The sequence below is a fragment of the Heloderma suspectum genome, chromosome 2 (assembly GCF_057233095.1).
Source record: "Heloderma suspectum isolate Gila_16-S chromosome 2, 16-S_ref, whole genome shotgun sequence".
In the NCBI taxonomy this organism is placed as follows: domain Eukaryota; kingdom Metazoa; phylum Chordata; class Lepidosauria; order Squamata; family Helodermatidae; genus Heloderma; species Heloderma suspectum.
Genome location: NC_139459.1, coordinates 281,407,085 through 281,419,696, shown reverse-complemented (window position 1 = coordinate 281,419,696; position 12,612 = coordinate 281,407,085). Strand labels below are relative to the sequence as shown.

The 12,612-nt window shown below is 47.8% G+C and overlaps 1 protein-coding gene across 2 annotated transcripts; it reads left to right on the top strand.

The window, feature by feature from the left end:
• The first annotated feature begins 66 nt into the window (after nucleotides 1-66).
• On the top strand, nucleotides 67-6,105 carry LOC146354708 (zinc finger protein 28 homolog). Of its 2 annotated transcripts, none has more exons than XM_084839619.1 (2): nucleotides 67-341; nucleotides 2,420-6,105. In XM_084839619.1, exon 2 carries the CDS (start codon nucleotides 2,984-2,986, stop codon nucleotides 3,461-3,463), a length of 480 nt encoding a protein of 159 aa, XP_084695745.1. In that variant the 5' UTR covers nucleotides 67-341; nucleotides 2,420-2,983; the 3' UTR covers nucleotides 3,464-6,105. The 2 variants fall into 2 exon arrangements, with proteins under 2 accessions (XP_084695745.1, XP_084695744.1); XM_084839618.1 differs by having other exon boundaries at nucleotides 67-1,714.
• Nucleotides 6,106-12,612: the final 6,507 nt, after the last annotated feature.

Sequence of the window (12,612 nt, the reverse complement as noted above, 5' to 3'; positions counted from 1 at the left end):
CGGGGTGGGTGGGCGGGCGTGCCTTTGGGCTCGGCGGTTGCCATTGGCACTGGACCTGCCCATCAAAGCAGGGAACGCTCCTAAATGGAAAGCCTGTGGCAGTCTCTTGATTATCTGGAGACGGGACTTCCTGGTTGCTTCTGATCCCCTTTTGCACTGCGGGGGCGGGGCGGTCGCCGCTCGTAGGGAAGAGCGGGGCTCGCTGGACTGCGCCCGGAGGCGGGAGGCGGCGCTAGTCGCGTCCGCCCACGCCCCGCGCCCCTTTCCCGGGGCAGAAGCAAAGGCGGGGAGGAGTTCAGCCTTCTTCCCAAGTCACATCTCTGTTCGACCGGAGAAAGAGAGTAATGTTGGAACACGCAGCAACGAGTTGCAAAGCCACGTCTCTAGCGGGTCTTGGAAGAGCGGGGGAGAGACGGGGTCGCGGGGAGACGGGCGGAGCGCGGCCCGCCAGGCAGTCACTGGCAGCGCCATATTGCAGCTTGGGCCTGAGGGAGGGAGAGGGATTTGCGGCAGCTCTGTAGCCTGAGGCCGCGAAAGGGAGAGGCGTAGGGCGCAATCCTACGTGCGTAGGAGAAGTCCTGCAACTCCCAGCATTCCCCAGCCAGTCCACGCAGGTCCTTTTTTTTGGTCTAAACGCGCATAGGATTGCGCCCTTATTTATGTTTTGGATAGTGCATTTTTCTAAAAACAAAAACATCAGCAACTGAAGGCAGCGCAAAAGGTCCAACGCCCAGCCTGGCCCTGGCTTTGGCCTTGAGCGGAAGGGGCGCGCTAAGGCCGAGGGAGGCGTCGCGGCCAGCTCGCAATCCGAGCCGGGGCTGCCACGGCTTTGAGGCCGCCTGAGGCCCTGCTGCGGCCGCAGCCAGGTCGGCGCGTTCACTCGCGCCCCTTTACAATGCTGAAGACGGGCGTGCTTTGGGTGGGACGTTTTCCTTGGGGAAAGCCAAAGCAGCCGCTGACAGAAAGTGACCCCAGCGGGAGGAGCACTAACTTTGACGCTCTCTGCAGCATGGCAAGGAGGTGCAGTTGAGCCCGCCAGCCCAGTTGTGGCACAGCAGGGTGGCTGCTGCGGTGCCGCAGGCGTTCCTATATATGTGGCTAGACAGACCGAGGGTCTGCCTTGCTCCGCATCTGGGGGTGGGGGGCGTCGCCGTTGTCCTTGGCTCTCTTTTTTCTGGCTTCCTCTTCCAATCTCTCCCCCGCTGGGCTTCCCAGTTCCTAAGGCATACCACCCTCTCTCTCACACAGTCCTTTCCCTCCCTAACCTGTACCTTCCATTTGAAGGTTAAGTCTGGATACATAGTCATTTCCTTGGCGCACCCCCAAATGTTCCCAGTGGAAAGCAACTACTGGACACATGTAGCTGCTGTCCTGGGACACCTGTAGGCAGGGAGCTGCTTGCAGTTCAGCTGATGGCTCGATTGCAGATGTTACCATCTGGGCTCAATGGCAACTGGGAAGCTTAGTCTCCGCTGTACTGTAGAATACTTCCCCATCTGCAGCTTCCAAGGAGGAGAGGGTGTAAGCCTACCAGAGATGTTACTGGCACAGTCTATGAACATAAGAAGAGCCCTGCTGGATCTGACCAAAGGCCTGCCTAGTCTAGCATTCTACCCCCGCAGTGGGCAACCAGCTGCCCCAATGGGAAGCCCATAAGCAGACAAGCTCAACAGCACCCTCCTGCTTGTGTTCCTCAGCAACTGGTATACTGGAGGTAATATATTGCCAGCATGATTAGTAGCTGTTGGTAGCCTTATCCTTCACTACTTTGTCTAATTCCATTTCAAAACTGCCCAAGTTGGTACCCACCGCTAAAGCTTATGGAAGCAAATTCTATAGTTGGACTATGTGCTGTGTAAAGATGAACTTTTGTCAGTCTTGAATCTCCCACCATTCAGCTTCATCAGATGACTCCAGGCTCTAATATTGTGAGAGTGAAAAACATGTCTCTATTCAGTTTCTCCACGTGATGCATAATTTTATGCAGCTGTCGTTCCCCGCCCCCACTAGTTGCCTTTTTTCCCTAAGCTAAAAAGTCCCAAATGTTGTAACCTTTCCATGCGTAGGGGGTTGCTCCAACCCCTTGGTCATTTTTGTTGCCCTTTTCTGCACCTTTTCTAGCTCTACAATACCCTTTTTGAGGTCAGTGAACAGAATGGTACAATGCCACGGGTACGCCTCCAAGGAGCTCAGCAATATGTACGGTCCCACCTTTTATCCTCACAACAGCCATGTGAAGTGGGCTAGGCTAAGAGATGACAACTGGGTCACCCAGAAAAGCTTTGTGGCTGAGGGTGGATACGAACCCAGCGATCCCCGGTCCGAGTCCAACCACGGCATTGCATTGGCTCTCTGATGCTTACAAGTCATAGGTCCTGGCACAGATTGCTGACCCGTTCTTTTTACTCTGTTTTTCCAGGCCTTTGGGTGCAGGGAAGTCCCAGGGACTGGAGTTGATGGAGAAACTGTCTGTCGCTAGCTAGAAATGTCCACTTGTGCATGTAAAATAACTGCCTGACTCCAGTGAAGTTATACTTTGTACACAGAACAACTCCTTGGCTTTGCAGGCCTTGGTAGCCCTTCTTGTATGGGTAGGCCTCATCTTAAGAGAGGAATTGGCGGAAGAAGAAGGGGATCATTCAGTGATTATAAGAAGCTGCCTTGAGAGTACAGAGCTGAGATGGAGGAGCAGGACTCAGCTGGCCCTGAAGCAGAAAGAAGTTCTAATCTCCCTTCAGGCTGGGAGAAGTGGGGCATTCTGGGAAAGAACAGTGCAGAAGATGCTGGGTAGAAGCAAGACCAGCTTGGATGAACAGTGCCAACACTTCAGAGGTTTGTTACCAGGAGGCTGAGGCACCTCGTAGGATTTGCAGCCAGCTCCACACCCTTTGCTGTCAGTGGCTGAGGCCAGAAAAGCACAAAAGGCATCAGATCCTGGACCTGGTGATCTTAGAGCAGTTCCTGACCTTCCTGCCCCCAAGAGATGGAGAACTGGGTGAGAGGCTGTGGAGCGGAGAGCACTTTGCAAGTGGTGGCCCTGGCAGAAAGTTTACTCCTGAGCCAGGCAGAGGGCAAGAAGCAGGAAGAGTCGGAGGAGAGGCAGACAGAAGTGGCCAGCAATTTCCCTGAGAAAAGGAAGGCTCCAGTAGATCCCACACAGAGGCTGCTGTTCAGGGGGATCATTCAGGAGGGTGATGGAGGTGCTGCCTCACCGAGCAGTGAAATGACCCTCGTGCTTCATTCCAGGCCTTCTCTTTGTGGTGGAGCAGACTCAGTATCTGTGCAGTCACCAGCTCAGGGTCTGGTGACCTTTGAGGAGGTTGCTGTTTATTTCACAGAAGGGGAGTGGGCTGTGCTGGATCCAGGCCAGAGGGTTCTGCACAGAGAAATCATGGAGGAGAATTACGGGAATCTGGTCTCTCCAAGTGATGGGGGGAGAATGAGAGAGAAGGTGGACAGCTGAGGAGGAAAACTGAAGCAAAAGCGGAAGTGGTGGAAGAATTCCGTTGCTTCAGAATGGGTTGATTTCCATGACATTCCAGTCCAACAAGAGTGCTACAAAGAAAACAAAAGGAATAAAGGCCTGTTAACAATCTTAGCTAGTAAATCAAGCCTTGACACACAAAGACTTAACACAGGGGAGAAGCAATATAAAAGCTCAGAGTGTGGAAAAAGCTTCAGTGCCCCCACAGACCTTACGAAGCATTACAGAATCCACACAGAAAAAAAATGTACTTGCTCAGAGTGTGGAAAGAGCTTCAACCACCACTCAACCCTTACTTTGCATCAAAGAGAAGCCATATAAATGCTCACATCACAGAAAGAGCTTCAGGCTGAACACAGCCTTTGGAAGACATCACAGAATCTACACAGGGGAGAAACCTTATAAATGCTCCAATTAAATGGAGTTCAATTAAAATATATATTTTGGTATTATTTGTGTACAGGTATTTTCCTTTTTCCTAACCCCCTGCCATTCCAAATTGCATCTTTATTTCTTCGAATAAATGTCATGTTTGTTTTAATATGAATTTTCTGAGTTAGGGGTGATGGAAGTCTGAGTGCACCAACCTGGCAGAAGCAGCAGATCCTGAAGCCTGCTTCTGCAAGCATCTGGCTACCAGGGATTTGAAATGCAAGCAACTATGTTATCAAGGTTTTCCCGTCACCTTCCACTTCCATTAGTTTTAGTCAAGCAATTCATCTTTTCAATAGTCAAACTAAGTTCGGTGACTTTTTTACTACTGCTTTGAACTGAAATTGTACTTGTTTTGGGAAACACCAGTCCCTAATGCATATGAAAACAGGAATGTTTTTAAAATCAGTGCCATAGGTTGTGAGGATTTGTGCAGTTGATACCTGGCAGGTTCTACAGCCTCTGGTGCAGTGATCTTCAGTCATACTTGAATTTCCCAATCAGCCATCTAGTGTGAGTCTGGAGCTGTCCACTTCTGGGGATAATAGAAATGGACACAACCCCCACCTGTGTCAGCCTCTTATTTACAATTTAAGCAGCTCTCCCCAGGAGAGGGTGGCAAGCCAGTTGTCAAAACCTCTGCCTTCCAATCCGTGTCTGTTGCATGTAAAAGACATTCCTAATTCCCTCACCTGTAGGCTCATGCTTCAGCATTTATGGGACCGTAGTTTGTCATGCTACTTTTCTGCAGTGTATAGTGGCATGAATCCCTGAGCTGCTTTAGCTTTCTCCTTTCTGTGAGGGCTAAAATGCACAGCCTGGATGCCTTTTCATCATCTCAGATGTTATTGAGTAAATACTGCTTCAGATGTGTCCTGGTGATGGTTAGCGGAGAAGAGGGAGAAGCTACTGATCACCTTGGTTGGCTTCATAACAGGGCATGAACACTGAGAAGTAGTGAGAGCAATGGGTTCACTACTGCAGTGCCCCACCAGGGCTGAAAGCCTTCATCCTGTCCCTTGGTATTGCTGCTGGAATGCTAGCAAGGGTTAATGCCCCACCGACTCCCTCCCTATTTTTTGCCGATGTGATGATAATAAGCCACGCAGTTGCAGCACATGAAGTGGACGGTGACCGAGGGATAATAAGCCATTTTGTGACAATATGCACATTTGGCAGTCAGCCACATGAAGAGAGGAAGGTGGGATGGACAACATGAAAGGTTCCCTGGGGCATGAATGGGTCAGTTTCCAGAGTGAGGCTATTGGTCACTTCTAGGAATTCGCTAAATATCCCATATAGGCCTCATACACCCCATATTTCAGCCTTCTTCATTGTGGTAGTCCAAAACATCAAGAGGGCAGAACTCCCAGCATTCCTGACCATTGGCCATACTGGTTGGGGCTGATGGCAGTTGAAGTCCAAAACATCCGAAAGGCACCACATTGGGGAAAACTGCCAGCATTCCGCATTGGCCCTCAACCCATTTAGCATGGCTGGCTGGGGCGTGCTGGGAGCTGTAGGACTTATTTCTGTCTAAACATGCATAGGATTGTGCCCTAAAATGCAGAATGTGTAGGATAAACTCTTTTTCTACAGGGACTTCAGGTATACAAAGTTAACAAAGGGACTGTCAGGCTATTCATTCCATCTAAGGAGAGCTGTTCACTGAAATGGTTCATGAACAGGACGTGTACGCTGTGTCTTGCGAAGAGGAGGGGACGCCCCTGAGAAAGATTCAGCCTAGCCTCTGTTTGGGGCCCTAGAGCCTGCAGCTTTGGAACGTGAGAGGGTTCTACCCTTAAGGTGCCCTTAAAAATGCATCATTTTAAATAAGACATGAACACTGCTTGGTTTTGGCGGCCATTTTATGCAGTGTACTTGGGTAGAGCTGCTCAGGACTCATTACAGTTTGACATCTCCGACAGGTGTGCCCATAATTTTCATGATGCCATGGAACAGAGCAGCCACTTCTCTTGCCAAATAATCAGGGCTGCCTCACAACAGCTCTTGGTAGCACTGCTTGTGTAGGACTGAATGTTCCTGTGCCAGTACTGAATGGAGAATAAATAGCACATGCCGTGTGACTCCCACAGGAAAGCTGTGCAGCTCCAGGGTCTGCAGGCAGCTCGTTGTAAATGCGAATGGCTGGGGCTCATGGCAGGAGGCAGCTTCAGTTTGCAGCAGGCACCAACCCCCCTGCCCAGCTCGTTAATGGCTGAGGTCTACGGGGGCAGCTCCCATACTGATCCAGCCAGCAATATCTCGGGGGTCAGAAGGCATCTCCCCGCAAAGCCCAGTGGGAAGTGAGCCCCATGGCAGTGTGACTGGAGGGTGATGACGAGTGACACATGGTGATTGGCACTGCCTATGTCTTCCGAATTGGCTGAGCAGCAACGCAAAGCTCTTGGTGACAGATGGCTGTGCAGGCACTGAGTGGGAACTGCATCCGCATGGGGTGGGTTGGTGAGAAAGACCCAGGTACAGTAACGCAAGTGGCAGTGGGGTGTGTGTGGGGGAGATGAACAGTAAAAAAAAAAAAGGGGTGAGCATCCGGGCTCTTCTTGCCATATTGTTCCTGAGGAAGACAACTCATGTGTGCTTGTTTAAAGCCTCTGACAGGATAAGCCGTGCCTGAATTTGAAGCCTGAAGCTATGTGCAGGTAGAGATGTGTCTTCTGGTTCCCAACCATCAGTGTATGTACCTTTCAGAAGTGATAAGGCTTTCTATGTGTGCATCTGTGCACCCATGCACTGAAAAAGCTGCAGGAGAAGCCGTTCTGAGGAACAGCGAAAGAACCTGGTCCTTGTCACCCAACATGGGCCTGTTCCTGACCCTGTCTAAAAATCATATAAAGGCATCCAGACTTGCAGGATCCATGTCCTTTGGCTGTGTTTTTAATGGTAATTCAGGGATTCAGTCTGTCCCTACTCCCCTCTCAAATCACCCTTCTTGGATACATACTCCCCGGTCAGCTTTTGGCCTGTTCAAAACTTCCCTTTCTGAGAAAGTTTTCTGAGCATGATTTCATGTTAGGTTTTATGGCTTTAATTTTTGTGAGCCAGCCAGAGTTTTGGCTATTGAGCGGTATAAAAACATAGTAAATAAAAAAATGTGCACTACATTTCTAGGTAAAGCTGGGTACCATTTCTTTGTGTAAGACCCTTTTAAAATCTGCTTCCCTCTCGCCTATCCTGAGCATAGCACTTGGGTGGTGGTGGGCATTTGTCCCTTAGCAATTGAAACAAGCCATTTCTCCCTGTTGATCCTGTAGGACCTTTCTCCTGGCTTTAATAGCATTGATCAGCAGGTATTAGTAACCTGACTGTGGGCCCTGGTGGGCATTTGTGCCCCCTAGCATGGTCCCATTCAATTCTGAAAGGTCATAGGAGGGGATAATAGATACCTGCTTCTCATCATGGTGCAGGGCCTATCTCGTTGCTGATTGGCTGTTCCTTGCCTGCCCTTCCAGCCCCCAGTAGATCTGTCACTTGTCAGTCTTCCCCCTGCCCAGAGAAAGCCCAGCTGAAGGCCATTTTAAGCTGATCGGGCAAGCCTGCCTGTTCGTGTGTAGCAGCAGCTGTGCATCTTCCCCATGGTACTTTCTCTGTTGAATCCTGCTGGGTCTTACCCAATTATTACTCCTTTTGGAAGTGTATATGGATCTGGTAAATGAGTCTGTGAAGAGCTTAATGTCATAATTACGCTAAGCATGCCCGGTCCTTTTCATCCGGCTCAGTGGTGTTTATTTGGTGTCTGGCTGTGATGAGGGGCTGGATGCAGGTAAGTCTACTGAAGATTACTCCTGGCAAGATTGTAATGAAATAGCAGATCTTGGAGATGGGAGATAGGAACACCCATAACATTCAGTGCTTAGCTTCTTCTAGCTTTCCTGGTTCACAGCTTTGGGATGCATCCAGATATGCAAATTCGCATGGACATCTAGGCTGTAGCAGCAGTGACACAGTTTTCACCAGCTACATTTTGAGAGACCTTTCTGATGTGATCCAGACCTAGTAGACCCGCCTTTGTAACATCAAGGTAAAAACTACTGTAACATGGTCTAAATGGGGCTGCCAATGACTACCCAGACGACATGTGTGGTCCTATCGAGCTCAGAATTCACTTGTCTTACAGGATTGTCTCAAAGATTAACAACCAATGTCCGGAACTATGCCTACTGGATGCTGCTGGTCAATATCCTTAATGGATTAATAGAAAGTCTAGGCATGGGAAGTCTGGACTTACTGGAAGGGCTATAGCTTTCTGTAGAGAAAGCAGAAGGTCCCAGTTTCAGTCTCTGGCATTTCCACTTCAGAGCCCTCAGGTAGCAGGGCTAGGAAAGATCTCTGCCTGAGGCCTTGGAGGCCTCATCCCAATCGAGAGTAGACCATACTGTGCTAGTTGGACTAACGGTCTGACAATTCCAAGCAGCATCATATGTCCACCTGTGAAGAAGCACCGCAAGTCAGTACAATCAGGGAGTCCCTGAAGCCTTGCTGAGGTCCTGGAAATGTGTGGTGTTGTAGCACGCAACTATTCTGGAGCCATCCCCTAATTGTAGCTGTAGAAGCTACAATTAGGGAAGCACCTCACACATTCACAGTAAACCACTCTAGCTCCACTGGAAGTAAGCAAGAGCTGTCTGTTCCCATCAGCCTGGAGTCAACTGAAGGTAGCGGTATGTGCGTGTGTTTAAAACTCTTTTCTTCCTGCCCCCTTTGAGGGCAGCCAAATGCCTTTAGCCTTCTGATGCCTGAGGCAGCTATCTATACTGTGTAGCCCAGGAGAGGGTCCCCCCACCCCTGCCCAACTTCAGGTTTTCCCAGCAGGCAGGGACTAAGCCAGAGCACCTTGTGAATCATATCAAGTCCTTTTATTCTGTTTTCCACAGAAATACCTTGTAGGGCAACTTGCCATACGGAATCACAATACATGAGGTGGTACACTGAAATACTACAAGTTCTCACAGAGCACAGCAGGACACACACATCATTTACAATGGTCAGATAAAGGATTTAGGTCATTGCACTTACAACTGTAAACTTCTTTTGTTTGATGGGTTGTTGTTTGTTTTTATACAGAACCTCTCCCACCTCCAAAAATAATAAAAAAGAGAGAGAGAGAGAGAGAGAGAGAGGAACAACTCAAGATACATGGAAGGCAGGAGGCGGGCATGGAAGGTACATGTCATGAGACAGCCACAACAACTCTACTAGACTCTGCTATGCTTCGCAAGAAGAGGAACAGTCCAAAGGAGCCAGTCACAAACACCAGGCTTTGTTTGTTGATCTTTTTTGTACACAAAAGCAAGAATTGGCAGGTGTGCTGGTCATTGAGATGGAGCCCCCACAAAAGGGGGCTATGAGTTGATTGTTTTCTTTTTCTTTCTTTTTGTTCTTCATACCACATGAGATTTTTATTTGATTTTTTTTACACACTGTACAAATATTTACAATGGAAGGGATGGGGGAAGTTGTAGCAGCCACCGTTGAGAAAACCTGTAGGGGACGCAAATTCAACCTAGAGCCCTGAAGAAGCATCCTCAGATTATGCACTTGTCATTGCAGGGAGTTCTTAGAAGGAAAGGCCTGTGTGGCTGGAAAGGAGCTGGGTGGAAAGAGCTGCAGTTGCCACTACCAAATGTCTAGTTCAGCTCAAGATGGAAGCAAATCCCCATCTTGGGATATAGAAAGATGGGAGTATCTCTGGCCCAGTTTGCCATACTTGCTGAAGGAGCTGCCAAGAACCTATGTCTGCCATACAAGCCTTCCACATTGTATGCAGTTCCATTAGAAATATTTTTTTCCTCATCTCCTGTAGGAAAGTATTTCCTGTCTGTCCATCATCAGGAAGATCCATGCACTCAGCTACTGCTCTGGTGACTGCAAGCCTTGTATGAGCTACGACTATGCAGACTGAGCACTAGTAGTAAAACTGGGTCTTTGCTGACAGGTAACTGTCACCAAGGTGGGCATATCATTTCCTCATCCATGGAGACTGCAATTAGTATTCGCTTCAAGCTAAGTTGACATCTGGCCTCCATGTTTTGCTCCAGTAAGATGGTACAATGAGGTACTCTCAGGCTTCCAGGCCTAAGTACTTGATTATGCTTTTGTTAGGAGAGTAATCAATTAAACTGTGCTAGCAACCTACTGAGCCAGCTCTTGAGCTCAGAAGTGTAGCCTCTGTCACGAATGCCCCAGGCCTAAGCCAACTGCTGTATCAAATGTCTGGCCTTTATTTCTAGAAAGGATTTCATGTTGGTGAAATATGAAGGGTTGGCTTTTTGTCTACATACATAAAAGAATGAGAACTTCCCCACTTTGTAGTCCTGCCTCTCATGGAAAGGATTAGCTTATTTTATACTTGCAACCCATGGCCATGTCTGCACCAGACTTATTCAGAGATTGGCTGCAGTTGTGCTGTCTCTAGTCCACACAGCTCATAATAGGCTTCAACCTGCCCTGGTTTCCTTTCTCAATCCATGCAGTTGGTGGGGAGAACTGTGCATCTTGCTCAAGCAGACACCTGCTCTCATTGCATAGGTGTCCCAGGCGAAAAGGTACCTGCCTTTTCTAAGGCATCTCCCCACACTTCTAGTTGGGCACAAACTAATAAACTGGGAGCATAGGTAATTGCTGTGTGAACGTGTCCTCTAAGACAACAAGGACAGGTCACTGCTGCCCAAACAGACTGCAGTGTGTGTGTGTGTGTCCTGAGCCTTTGGTGACCATGGAACATTGTCTTCCTTAACAGTTCTCTTTATAGCATTCCAAAGTAGTTGCTTTTGGTTATGAGATGCACCACCTCATATACTAGTTGCTCAAATGTGTCTCTTTTTAAAATAATGCAGGACTGGGCTAAGACTCTAGAAAGCTCATGTGATCCCACATCACACATTCCTTTTTCAGTGTACATCTAAGATGTTTTATGTGCACGCTTAAATGGAAAGTGTGAGAGTATGAAACACATGTGCAAGCATGTGTCAATATCGCATAGGGACATTAGTCCGGGAGCCGTAATGAACTGCTGCACCTTGTTGAGTGAGCAGTTGGTATCCAGGGTTGCCTCTGTCTAATGTGTGCAATGACCTTTGTGCTCACTGATCTGCAAGTTCACTTTAAAATGTTGAACTTCATTTTAGTCTCTGTGGGAACAGAAGTGCCTCAACAGTATATGTCCATGATTGTTCATGAAAAGTATGCCTACTTGCACACTGAGACCAGTAGCCTCTGCTTCTGTACTGTTAATAAATTATCTATGATAACTTAATAATCTGATGTACCTGTGCTGTTATCTGTGCCGAATTCAGGACTTGGGAGTGTCCTTGTCAAGTGCATCAATCAAAGAGGAAAATGCCTATTTTATTCTGTAAATACTGTACCAGAAGACTTTCACTTTTTCAAGAACCAGTCATGCCACAGAGATACTAGCCTCTTAACCTTTCTTCCTCTCCTCTCTTGACATAAAACGGCGCACAGACATTTTACGCAGACGTCACACAGACGTTCCATTTTTTGGTAAAGAGCTCTCTGCCTTTCAGTGCATCCATGCCGGAATAGGCCCCATGCCATCATTGCACTAAGGGTATGAGCATGGTGGAAATGAGCAGGATTGCTCCAGATTCTAGAATCTACAACATCTTAAACTGTGCCTCTCAGAGGTTCTCAGCTTCCAAGCTTCAGGAGCTGTCTTTCAGTGGCTTTTTATTCATTGACAATGCAGTAATTGGAACAGCAGTCATCACTGTTGGTCCCCAGGTTCTGAACCTAAGAAAGGGAAATTAGGTAGTTCCTTTTCTTTAACTGATGCCAGAGCTGCTCAAATTGCCCTTGCAGAGCTTGTCAGCATATCCCATCCTTGGAGCACCTCCCCAGCTGGTTGTGCTCTCTCAAATCTAGGGAAGATTTGTACTGAATTTTTGGACAAGAGGAATGTGCTTCAGGTCTAGACAAAGACTAGGATCCCTAGAAGTGGACACTATTGGCTACTGTAGGAAAGGATGTAGCAAAGGGCGGAGAGTTAATGTAGTTCAGTGGAGAACATCTGGTGTTACATTCTGCAGGATAATTATGCTTCATGGTGTCACTAACAGGCCTTCAATAACAAGTGCATAAATCTGCTAATGGCATTCAATAGAAAAGATGAACCAACTGGAGAAAAAAATAAATTAACTTCAAGCATTCTAGGTAGATGAAACCGTGCAGAGAAGTAGCAAGCCATGCTCTACAACAGACAGAGACAGTCACTGGCTCTATGGCTACCCTTTGGCAAAAGTGTCCCTCGAACGGGTCAAGCATGCCACTAATTGAAAACTTCATACACACAGGTGTCCAATATAAAGGTATCTATCCAGTTTCTTGATAGCACATTTGCAATTAAATTCTTATACATAACATTGAACTTATTAAATATTAACAGTTGTTTTTTAAAATTTTGTTATTTCATTGCATAGAACATTAGACATGAGAATCATTTTGCTGTTACCCACGGTGAATGGAAGCTCCTATGGGTCACACCAATGAATTGTTGTTCTTGAGCATGCTCAGCGTGGATGAGAGACGGGCAGGAAACAGACAGCACAAACAAATGGGAACCAGAGCATCTGTACACTTGCTGAATTCTTTACAGCAGAAAAGGAGCTGTTTCACAGGGTCTCCCTTCCAGCTCTTGCAGGTTACAATGCAAAGAG

What these genes read in the sequence shown, in the direction of transcription:
- LOC146354708 (XM_084839619.1), top strand. Translation starts at nt 2,984, where the DNA reads ATGGAGAACTGGGTGAGAGGCTGTGGAGCGGAGAGCACTTTGCAAGTG.